This window comes from Rhodnius prolixus, unplaced genomic scaffold (assembly GCF_049639745.1).
Source record: "Rhodnius prolixus isolate KJV_2025 unplaced genomic scaffold, Rpr scaffold_5, whole genome shotgun sequence".
Lineage (NCBI taxonomy): Eukaryota > Metazoa > Arthropoda > Insecta > Hemiptera > Reduviidae > Rhodnius > Rhodnius prolixus.
In genome coordinates, this window is record NW_027411624.1 from 2,048,042 (window position 1) to 2,061,025 (window position 12,984).

A 12,984-nucleotide genomic window follows, 5' to 3' on the forward strand; every position below is an offset into this window, starting at 1 on the left:
AAAATAATTAAAACAAGAACTACCTATTTAGTATCTGGGAGTAGCTCTGTTTGATGAAGAATATTGATGGCCTTAGAGTTGACCTGCACCGATATCAACGTAGAAATCATCGCCATGACCAATTCTGGCAGTTCTTCGTCGCCCACGAACAGATCCAGAACTAAGAAGATGAGAAAGTTTTCGTCATTTCGTCATAGGTAAGCTACCCTTAAGCAGTGCAAAATTATTCTTCAGCCAAACTTGCGTGGAAACTTGGCCATTAATTAAAAAAAGATGAAGAACAATCAGTTTATTTTTCTTGTTTATTTTTATGTATAACAGATCAAGTCTCCTCTCATTAAAAGCTCCAAGGTTCCTACTAGTCGTTTTTCCGTATTGACTCTCTAATCTCCAAGTATTCAAGTCCTCAATTGCAAACTAGCATTTACAGTGCAAGCTGTCATTGTTGAAGAGACATTTCCTTTTTTCCTGTCATAGTATTCTCGGAGTCTGAAACTAAATGCAGAAAACGTTTTGGAGATTTTTACTGACTTCGCTTGCGAGATTTAGTCCGAATCAAGACCTGCAACTAGTTAAAGGTGAAAACGCTTGTTGTTTTAATGTTTGCCTTGCCCAGCAGAGGCTATAGAGGAATGTTTGACGTATGCTGGTTCATAAGAAACTGCCTCTCCAGCCTAAAAGCTCCAAGGGTCGTAAAATAGAAGCGGATGTTACCTCACTCAATACGGGATGTCTGTCTACCCTCAAGAGGCCCTCCAAATCTGCCCAAATTTAGATAGCAGGCAACCCAGACTGAAGACTTAACACTTCATGTATGTAGGAAAAGAGAAGGAGAAAAATAGAATAGAATGAGAAGGGGTGGAAGGAAGGATGTTAGAGTAAGAAATCCGTTTGAGTTACGCAGTTGTTATCAAGTTGTATCAGTTGAAGACGCTCTTTTGCTTTAAGTAGTAAACAGCTGTTTAAAGAAAGTTTGTTTTTCTCAGGCTGCTAGGTTACGGTTATGTGTTTCGATGTGCTAATGGAACAGTTGACTTTGAGATATTGTAAGAGAAGAACAGTCCTTTATGAGTGTTCAGTGTTTTTGGTTGCTTTTAATTAGGGTGTTTATGTATTTATTGAACTGGTTGGATTGAGTTGTTTTTTGAAAATTGAATAAAGCAATGATTTTCTGAAGTTATAAAAGCCTTCATTAAGCCATTATCAAATCCCCATCCACATATAATATTATATACAGGGTGTCCGGGCTAAGTTGTCCACCCAATTTACTCGGTAATTATTGATGATGGGAAAAAACTTCAAATCGTAACTCCCTTTATTTTTTGAGTAGTACCTAAAGAAATTGTAAAAAACGAAATTCTGCTGCTGATATGCAGGTTGGAGATACAAACTTTTTTTTTCCAAATGAGAACCCCTATTTTTTTGTTACGAATTCTAAAAGCACTTTGTTTTTGTGAGAAAAACTGTTTTTGAAAAATTAAAATTGCTTTTGCAGTTCCCAAGTTATGCATTTTTTAAAAACAAGTTTTTTTTACCGCTGTCTGCTGGCTTTTTATTAAAATTGATTGTGGATAAAGCAAAAGGGTCTGTCTGAAGAGCAAAAACAAAAATGCAAGATGAATGTTTACTCAAATGCTCTCTTGTAAATCTTCAAGAAGCTTGGGAAGTGTTTCTTACAAAAAATTAAAAAAAATCTCTCCATTAAGATTTTGTTCATAAAAGTATGGGCCGATTAATTTATTGTCAACCAATCCACATTATAAAATCAAAGTAACATCTGTGTGCTAGTTCAGTAGTAATTCATAAATAAAAAAAAAATGTCAAAGTTGGGTGTTTTTCAATCTTTTTTTTGTAAAAAAGTAAACATTCAAAATGTAATTGGGTTTATTATTATTTAAAAAAAAAAAAAATCACAGATCTGATTGTCATGAAATTTTGCCTTAATCTTTGAAAATTTTCTATTCGATGCGAGTTCCAAAAAAGTAATCCCATAGGTTCAAAATCTTAGTCTATTACAATTTTAAACTGGTAAGTGTATTTAAATGGATTATTTCAGACAAACAGAACTTTTTTCGGGTCTGGGCGACGTTCAACAGCAACCAATAGCAACACTTCTTGCCCAGGTGGTTGTTCTACAGATTTTTACTAAAACTTTTAATCAGGAGCCATAATTTTTTACTATTGAAGTTTAGGAATGTAGGCTTTTTTAGTCCAATTTTAATGTGATTCATTGACCGTTTTCCAGCTGTAAAGCACACTGAGTCCCCGTAATTCACACTCAATCACTCTTCAAGTGGAAACATCTAAAATAAATTTATAAAAATATAAACAAATAAACAATAAAAACATCATGAATGCAGAATTTTTATTCATTTTACTACAAAACTATTCTTTAATTTAACTTAGATGTACTCGTATTACATTGTACACGATTGACTTAAACATCAGCAAATATTTTTAAGAAACCAGAACTAGGCCATTAATTGAAAACTACAAATCTAAATCAATATTATTGATTTCCTCTAAGATGAGATCAATCGCCTTCTTCAAACTGATAGACCATCATCAGGTATGAGTATATTCCTTGGGCTACCTATTAAAAATTCAGATTATATTTATTACAAATATAATAACGGATGACAAATAAAAATATAACGTGGCACTTAGTGGTTAAAAAATTCAAAAATCGGGTAAGTTGCCCAAATTTCGCCACCTGCATTTTTAAACATGATAAGAGATTTATCCGGAAAATGGTAGCAAATACTGGAATAAATATCGCCTCGGTAAGTATTCGTTTTATATTGAATTTGCAATCTGCAATATATTTTTAATAATGTGGTATGTATTTTAAAAGTTGTTTTATGTACTTTCCGATACTGTTATCAAGATTTTAATTTTTGGGTAGGGATATCTGGCATTTGGTGATATTAATAAATTTATTTATTCCACAGCTTCAGCCAAAGGACAAGTCCGTGTTTGGACCATTTGAGAAATTCTGGGATGATGAGCTCATGAACTCTTAGGCTGCCTATAAATACAGAGAATTCAACAAACAGAGGTTTGGATACGTCTTCAACGCCTTTTTTGGGACAAATCTGCTACTCCAAAAAACTTAAAAGCTGGGTTTGAAGCGTGTGAGATGTCCCCCTTCAACCCAAACAAGATTCCGAAGAAGCAGTTGCTTCGTTTACAGCATTGTGAAGAGGGAGCAGCAGCCGTAGAGGCCTATTTTGCACACCTTCCAGAATCCTGCCCCTGTGAATTACGGGCTTAAGAAGGGACAAGAGTGTACAGGCGCCAGGAAGTCGTCATCCCACTCTGCCAGCTTCCCTCACTTCTTGTATTAATTTACATACATTCCTAACTTTCTTTTTATGCTATTTTAAATTTTCTGTTGGAGAGGCTGAGATTTTTGTAGTATTGAAGCGGGATATATCCTCTCTGAAGCATTAGAAGCTCGGATTTCTGGATTATCACCTCTTCTGGATCAAGAAGATCTAGATTTACATTCTGTTTGTTAGAAAAAATGTTAATTAGTAAACCAGAAGAGAAAGCAAACTTTTTTTCTAAATTTTTACCGAAGTAAAGCAAACATAGTTGAAGGCTACCATTCTTCTAAAATTGAAAGCAATGGGCTTCAAAGTTACTGTCATCAACTGCCCAAGATATCTTCGGCTCGCTGGCTTTTCCTCGTACCAATTACACATGTAGCAACTTGTATGTAATTTCTCTAACTGAAATATTAAATATCGTAAAAAAAGGGTTAGATACGTAGACCAATGCTCTTAGATCAATCATTATTTTCTAAGTACGATACCTGAGTACTGATTTCCTGTCCACAAGCGCACAACATGAAGGGGGATACGGCGGTAACTACAAATTTAAAGATGTAATCAATTGCTTGTATACTGAGTTTTTGTAGAGCCTGCAAGACAGAAGAAAAGTCAATAATTATTATACTTAATTTGAAACGAAAGGAACAACATACACACTTTATTTTGAAAAAATTGTACAAATTGAGTTTTTGGAGTGTTCGAAATTAATAGAGTTTTTAATCGATTTGGACTTCAACCAATAAGTGTGCCACAATCTTACAATTCTACCAGCTTCTTGAATTTAATGCCCAATCTTAATTGATTCACCTTAATGAACGTGTATCCAAATCCACATGGTTGTAAGGTTGATATAATGATTTCTACGTACAGCTGGCCGGAGAATATTTCATTGTAATCTCTTAGTAATCTAGAAAATCAATTAGAATTAGACACCACAAGGGAAGAGAGAGATTTACAAATCTATTGTGTTCTACATTTACAGTTTCCTTGCGGGTGTTGGTGTAGTGGTTAACAGCGTGGATTTTTAAGTGGATGATCCCAAGTTTTTATGCCGCGTACAGCTACTTTCAAATTGTTAGAAAAAATGTTATTTAGTAAACCATGAGCTACCGCCCCCAACCACGAAATTCGTAGTTGGACGTTAAGCCTTACCTGAAAAATAGGTGATTACTTTTATTGCTTTAATAACTTATCTGTGAAGCAGGTCACCCCTTTTAAATCCTTTAGAAATACACAGCAAGCAAACTATAATAAAAGTGATCAAATATGGAACCGTGCAAACAATCTCTACAAGAAAATAACCACAACTATTTCCTATAATCCCTACTGAACTCTACAGTGCATCCTCGCTAACCGTCTTGCTCCGCAAGCTCAAGGGCAGACTATTTATTATCCGAAAGGGCAGCAAGAATACTTCTGTAGTTTACTCTAATTGCTGACAAAACATTCACAGGCAATAATTCTTCTCCAGGTGTTTTCCATTTACAGTTTCTTATACTTATTTATCAAACTACACTTCGGGATACATTTATGAGACAGTTTCAAGTTCATAAGACCTTAAAGAACAGGGTTCTCACCCCTCTTCTTCTACTGAACTACAGAAATTTTTTTTTTTTTTTTTCTACATTCAAAATTATACTTAAACTTTAGAAACAAGAAGTACTCACTTAATAATTTCTTTATGTTGTTGATAAACCTCCTTATCATCCATTTTCAGCGTCTCAAATCTAGACTGAAGAACTTGTAGAAATGCGGACAATTCTATGGTGAATATAAAATTGAAAACGGAAAATGCCGTGTAGACGGAGGCTGATGGGACTGTACATACTATGGAAAGTAGTGTAGCTCCCAGGTGGGTCTCAACGTCTCTGATCCGCCAAGGGACCCACAACTACAAGAAAAGAAGAAAACATCAGATTAAGGCAATCCTCCGAAGAAACTAACAATAAAATCGCAACAGATTACAATTTTTTTTTTATTTTACATTTTCTTTACCTGCAAAACTAAATGTGGTTTTTCACTCCCAGTGAACACGCCTATGATCATATTTAAGATCGTCGAGAAAAGCACACAACTTCCAAAAAACATTCCATAATAAAAGGCAACTTTCAGTGAAAATTGATCAGCCCACAAAACCAAATGTTTCCTCCTATTATCTTGTAAGAACTTTTGGCGAACATTTTCAAATCTGTGAAAATAAAAAAATATTTTAGTCATATTTAAATAATGTAATTTGAATATTCACTTTTTGTTAACGTTTTACCTATTAATCAGTTGGCGAATTTCCGTTTGATTACTAAGTATATTGATCATTTTGCTACTGCCGTGGATGGTTATTGTTAAGGTGGAAAGTGCTGAGACGAACTCTGGTAATTCTTCTTGACCCCATATTAGATCCGCGACTGCAAAGATGGATCTTATCTTTTATCAAGAAAATACTTTCACTAAAATTATAACAAAGTTTCTTCATTTTTTAGAGGTTTATGTGATGACATAAAATTGATGAATTTTATTACTAGAATATTCCATGGAATTTCAGTTGGATTTTTGCATATTTCTCTGATTTTGAGTTGTCAGACTTAGAAGACAGATAATGAGTTTTAGTAGAACCGTCTTACCTTAAGTTTCTTCCGAAGTCAAGTTCCTAAAGAATTCTGAAACTGGCAAACATCTAAGAACATATATCCTGTTCCAACATCCACTAATCATCGCCAGCCTTCTAAACCTTTTTTCTTTAAGATACGAGGGTCGTTTGAAAAGTCCGTGCAAAGTCGAGTGATTTTCAAAAAATGGACGAAAAAGAATTTCGTGTGTTGATTAAACACTACTTTATGAAAGGCAAAACGCCTCAGGAGACTAAAGAGAAGCTTGATAAATATTATGGTGACTCTGCACCTTCGATTAGAACAGTTTATAAGTGGTTTCAAAATTTTCGGATTGGCCATATGGGCACAAGTGACGCTGAACGTTCTGGACGCCCTGTTGAGGTTACTACTCCAAAAATCACCGATAAAATCCATGATATGGTGATGGATGACAGAAGAGTGAAGGTGCGTGAGATTGCTAGTGCTGTGGGCATCTCGAGTAAACGGGTACATAATATTTTGCATCAACATTTGGACATGACAAAGCTATCCGCAAGATGGGTGCCGCGATTGCTCACGCTTGACCAAAAACGAAATCGTGTGAAGTGTTGCAAGGACGGTTTGCAGCTGTTCCAGAAGAATCCGCAGGACTTTAAGCGTCGTTTCGTCACTGTGGATGAAACATGGATACACTCCTGAGACCAAAGAACAATCTAAACAATGGGTTACCAAGGGGGAATCTGCGCCAAAAAAGGCGAAGACCGTTCCTTCGGCCGGAAAGATTATGGCGACTGTCTTTTGCGATTCGCAAGGAATAATCCTCATCGACTATCTGGAAAAGGGTAAAACTATTACAGGTGCATATTATTCATCGTTATTGGACCGTTTGAAAACCGAGCTGCAAGAAAAACGCCCACGATTGGCCCACAAAAAAGTCCTTTTCCATCACGACAACGCACCAGCTCACACCTCAGCAGTTGTGGTCGCAAAATTAATGGAAATAGGGTTCCAACTCGTTTCACATCCCCCCTATTCTCCAGACTTGGCTCCCTCGGACTACTATTTGTTCCCCAATATGAAGAAATGGCTGGCGGGAAAAAGATTTTATTCAAACGAGGAGGTGATTGCAGAAACGAATGGCTATTTTTCAGACTTGGACAAATCCTATTATTCGGAAGGGATCAACAAACTAGAGCAGCGTTGGACGAAGTGTATAAGCCTAAAAGGAGACTATGTTGAAAAATAAAAAAGGTTTACCCCAAAAAATTAAGTAGTTTTTATTTTTGCACAGACTTTTCAAACGACCCACGTAGTTCATTCAGGAGAAAATTCTTTGAAGTCTTTATCGTAAAGAAAAAGTCCAGAATTCGGTATGTTCCACGTCTTTCTAGGTCTAGACTTTAATCAGCATCAAAATATATATGAAATACCTTCACGAATCAATTTACACAAGCTAGCGCTAGACAGTGATTTTGTTTAAGTAACGATATATAGTAAATCTTATTGCTAAGTTGCTGAACATTAAGAGAGTAGTCATGATTTGCTTAGTTGCAATTGGAATCTCGCCTTGCTTCTAAAAAAGAACATTTCCAATTTAAACAAATCCATCTGAAAGTTAGTAGCACTCTATGTTTCATTAAAAAGTCAGGGGAAACACTAGCTACAATTTCCTCATCTTGCTGATGGTGCTGACCCTAAAAGAAATAACGTTTCCACAGAAACCTTATTTGCAATCCCAATAACCATCCTCTGCTTAAGCTGAGGTCTATTTTCAGCAAGCCCAACCGCAAAGATAAGAAATTATTACAAGGCTATCGAAAGTAAATAAGAAATAACTGAGAGTGTAGACTAATTTGCTACGTCCTAGTCACTGAGACTTAAGAAATGACCTAAACTTGCAACGACCACTAACAATACAACATACTCTCTTTATTTAACAGTGTCTCTCACGCATTTAATTACATTGTTTCAATTTTATCTCTCTCGTAATAGTGATTATCAATCTATTTTGCCAAACATAAACGAACTTTACATCTTTGAAAATTGGACATTTACTCACAATATTAGAAATATGTTTTACATCTTCGTTAAGATAAATGAATATTATTTGTGTAGTAATTACCGTAAACATATTTTTATCGTTTAACAAGCTTAAGAAGAACTTACCGCTTATAATCACCTGGTCAAACTACTTAATATGCCCTATTTGCAAATGTATGGGAGTTATGCTAGGTTTTTAACCTCACTCGTTGACAATGATTCACAAAAATAAGTTAAATGAAGAATCATTTACCTTGGTCACGTTTTGATTTAATAAGTTCATGGCTTTAAAAATGGTTCTTAAATTTGATTTGAGTCATTAAAATTAGAAATTGAATCCTTTATTCAACTGTACAAGGTAACAATTTGCCTATAACAACTCTTGGAAATCTCACTTCCCCGATTTAGAAAACCAATTTACGACTTCTTTTTAAAGATAATAACCAAAGAGGGGTAACCTATTTATGGATATATAAAATAGTGAAGAATGCTGATCTAGGTTGGGCCCACGACTTTTAAAGAATCTGCACATAATCACTGGTACGATTTTCATAGAAGATTGATTTTCGAGCAAAACTAACAGTCAACTTACTTGATAAGACCGTCAGACAGCTAATGCCTAAGACCATTACCGTAGTGTACACCAACGACCACGGCCGACCTTCTTGGTTCATAATGCCAGCATATTTAAGGCTTTTGTAGGCAAGTTTAAAGGGTGACTTATCTTCTTTTAACTGGAATTAAGTTAGTGTTTTGTAAATCTAAAATAATATTATGAATAATAAATAACATTTACAATCAAAGGTAATAAAAAAAGCTGTTACTCTATATATCTCTTGTCAAGGAGACAGTTACTTTAGAAAAAGGGGGATACTGATTAGATTAAATTGAGAGCAAAAAAGTAAAACAGATATCTTCATGAAGTATTAGATTTAGACAATAAATTTTGAATATAATCTACTTTTCTGACGGAGCTGTGGCATTGAATCTGCATAAAAATAACTATTGAAACAACATTGGGGAGGTTAATTAAATAATAAAAGAGAAAAATATAATAAATAAATTAAAGAAATAGGTAATGTTTACCGACGTCATTACAGCTGAACATCACCTCTGTAGATCTGTCTGTCAACTGGCCAGGAATGACTATTGAGCGGTTTGTATTAACAACTCATTGCCCCATGTTTGAAGGGTTCAACCGATTATATAAATCCCCCACCCGACCATTGTGACTTATTATCGATGAATACTTGATCACTATGCTTCTTAATTACTGTACTTTAATCCACTTCTTTCTTCATTACCTCTATAAGACTGTAATTATTACTTAACTTCTCCATTTACAATTTATACTGGAGAAACAAACCAAAAAAGTAATTAACTGAAAATAACTGGGTACATAGTTTTGGTTAGATTAGTTAATGTCTTATGATTATCCCGATATTCTATAATAGTAGACCATTTTCTTATATCTGATAATAATACTATGTTCCTGTAATAGAGCATTAACTCTGTTTATAGTTAAAAGTTTTAAGGTAATTTTTCTAGTCTAATACACATAATTTTTCTAATACAGAAAAAACTACACACATACCAGAATAAACGTTTACTGTTGCGGGGTAACACAAATGGTGGTAACCAAAACGTGCTGATGGAAACTCACCTTGCTGAAATAGGATTTATTTACTGCAATTTCTTCTTACAGAATGTTGGCCGTTCGATCATCCAATGAATTAAGGCCAGTTTCCACTTATCTCCACAGGTCTTGCAGGGTAAGGGATCCTTATGACCCCCTTTCAACTCCACTTTTGTACCAGAGCCGTCAGCGCATTTGTCCTTTTTCTTTCTTTATTCTATTGTGAATCTTAATAATGTTCACCTCTTTCATTCCATTCAGATGATCCAAATTTTTTCACTCTAAACCAATCTAGACCAATCATAACTAATTCAGACTAATAATTTTTGACAACTATTAACTTGCCTAATCAACCGACTGTTAAAATATTTATTACTATAAAATATTGTGAATGATTTTATGCACGTATGTACGGAAATATCTTACAATTCTATGTAAAAAGAAGTTCATACCTGCAGAAATAAATGTGGTTTTTCCATGTTGGTGCTGAAGTCCAGTGCAGCGTTTGAAAACGTTGGACATTGCCAGCACGTCCGCTGTGAGTATCCCATAGGATCTTAGGAGTAACTAAGTAACCTAACAGTAGTTAGGCCGATTGTTCTCCATTTAGTATGTGGTGATGTTTATCCTTATCTTGAAGAATATCGTTGCGAATTTCAGTAAGTTTAATGGTGGGTGCAAATCAGAGTTGGGCACTGATTAAAAAAAAAATAATTCTAAATTTAACTGATTCATTTTTTTTTCAATTTTAATCAGAATTTAATCGTAATTTTAATCATATGACATTTTTTTAATCAATTAAATTTAAAATTGAATCGTTAATCAAACTAATTTAATCATCCACTTTTATGGCTTTTCAAACGTTGGTTCGGACCACGTTTTGGCGAGGCCATTTTTCTCAGCGTCTCCAATAAATACTTTTCGGTTAATATTTGTAAACTTGGACTTCTTCACGCGCATATGAGTCTCTAGACGTATACAGGACCACCTTACACTAACATTTAACCATGTTTACTACTCAATAGACTTAGAAGGACCACCTTATACTCACATTTAACCATGTTTACTACTCAATAGACTTAGATAGGACCACCTTACACTCACATTTAACATGTTTTCTACTCAATAGACTTAGAAGGACCACCTTACACTCACATTTAACCATGTTTACTACTCAATAGCCTTAGACAGGACAACCTTGAACTCACATTTAACCATGTTTACTACTCAATAGACTTAGATAGGACCACCTTACACTCACATTTAACCATGTTTACTACTCAATAGACTTAGATAGGACCACCTTACACTCACATTTAACCATGTTTGCTACTCAATAGACTTAGATAGGACCACCTTGCACTCACATTTAACCATGTTTACCACTCACTAGTCTTAGATAGGAACACCTTACACTCACATTTAACCATATTTACTACTCAATAGACTTAGATAGGACCACCTTACACTCACATTTAACAATGTTTACTACTCAATAGACTTAGAAGGACCACCTTACACTCACATTTAACCATGTTTACTACTCAATAGACTTAGATAGGACCACCTTGCACTCACATTTAACCATGTTTACTACTCAATAGACTTAGATAGGACCACGTTACACTCACATTTAACCATGTTTACTACTCAATAGACTTAGATAGGACCACCTTACACTCACATTTAACCATGTTTGCTACTCAATAGACTTAGATAGGACCACCTTGCACTCACATTTAACCATGTTTACCACTCACTAGTCTTAGATAGGAACACCTTACACTCACATTTAACCATATTTACTACTCAATAGACTTAGATAGGACCACCTTACACTCACATTTAACAATGTTTACTACTCAATAGACTTAGAAGGACCACCTTACACTCACATTTAACCATGTTTACTACTCAATAGACTTAGATAGGACCACGTTGCACTCACATTTAACCATGTTTACTACTCAATAGACTTAGAAGGACCACCTTATACTCACATTTAACCATCTTTACTACTCAATAGACTTAGATAGGACCACCGTACACTCACATTTAACCATGTTTACTACTTAATAGACTTAGATAGGACCACCATACACTTACATTTAACCATGTTTGCTACTCAATAGACTTAGATAGGACCACCTTGCACTCACATTTAACCATGTTTACTACTCAATAGACTTAGATAGGACTACCTTACACTCACATTTAACCATGTTTGCTACTCAATAGACTTAGATAGGACCACCTTGCACTCACATTTAACCATGTTTACGACTCACTAGTCTTAGATAGGAACACCTTACACTCACATTTAACCATATTTACTACTCAACAGATATAGATAGGACCACCGTACACTCACATTTAACCATGTTTGCTACTCAATAGACTTAGATAGGACCAACTTACACTCACATTTAACCATGTTTACTACTCAATAGACTTAGAAGGACCACCTTACACTCACATTTAACCATGTTTACTACTCAATAGACTTAGAAGGACCACCTTATACTCACATTTAACCATCTTTACTACTCAATAGACTTAGATAGGACCACCGTACACTCACATTTAACCATGTTTACTACTTAATAGACTTAGATAGGACCACCATACACTTACATTTAACCATGTTTGCTACTCAATAGACTTAGATAGGACCACCTTGCACTCACATTTAACCATGTTTACTACTCAATAGACTTAGATAGGACTACCTTACACTCACATTTAACCATGTTTGCTACTCAATAGACTTAGATAGGACCACCTTGCACTCACATTTAACCATGTTTACGACTCACTAGTCTTAGATAGGAACACCTTACACTCACATTTAACCATATTTACTACTCAACAGATATAGATAGGACCACCGTACACTCACATTTAACCATGTTTGCTACTCAATAGACTTAGATAGGACCAACTTACACTCACATTTAACCATGTTTACTACTCAATAGACTTAGAAGGACCACCTTACACTCACATTTAACCATGTTTACTACTCAATAGACTTAGATAGGACCACCTTGCACTCACATTTAACCATGTTTACTACTCAATAGACTTAGAAGGACCACCTTATACTCACATTTAACCATCTTTACTACTCAATAGACTTAGATAGGACCATCGTACACTCACATTTAACCATGTTCGCTACTCAATAGACTTAGATAGGACCACCATACACTCACATTTAACCATGTTTGCTACTCAATAGACTTAGATAGGACCACCTTACACTCACATTTAACCATGTTTACTACTCAATAGACATAGATAGGACCACCTTGCACTCACATTTAACCATGTTTACTACTCACTAGACTTAGATAGGACCTCCTTACACTTACATTTAACCATGTTT

General features: G+C 35.0%; 1 protein-coding gene across 7 annotated transcripts; it reads right to left on the reverse strand.

Moving 5' to 3' along the window:
• Positions 1–2,352: 2,352 nt before the first annotated feature.
• Positions 2,353–10,353, reverse strand: LOC141458293 (odorant receptor 47a-like). Of its 7 annotated transcripts, none has more exons than XM_074136063.1 (10): positions 10,049–10,353; positions 9,624–9,887; positions 8,553–8,694; positions 5,599–5,737; positions 5,331–5,523; positions 5,003–5,226; positions 4,143–4,242; positions 3,818–3,925; positions 3,579–3,734; positions 2,353–2,593 (listed from the first exon to the last, which is right to left on the reverse strand). In XM_074136063.1, exons 3-10 carry the CDS (start codon positions 8,632–8,634, stop codon positions 2,534–2,536), a joined length of 1,062 nt encoding a protein of 353 aa, XP_073992164.1. In that variant the 5' UTR covers positions 8,635–8,694; positions 9,624–9,887; positions 10,049–10,353; the 3' UTR covers positions 2,353–2,533. The 7 variants fall into 7 exon arrangements, with proteins under 7 accessions (XP_073992164.1, XP_073992165.1, XP_073992162.1 ...); XM_074136064.1 differs by having other exon boundaries at positions 9,555–9,887; XM_074136061.1 differs by lacking the exon at positions 9,624–9,887 and having other exon boundaries at positions 3,609–3,734.
• Between the last annotated feature and the right edge of the window lie 2,631 nt (positions 10,354–12,984).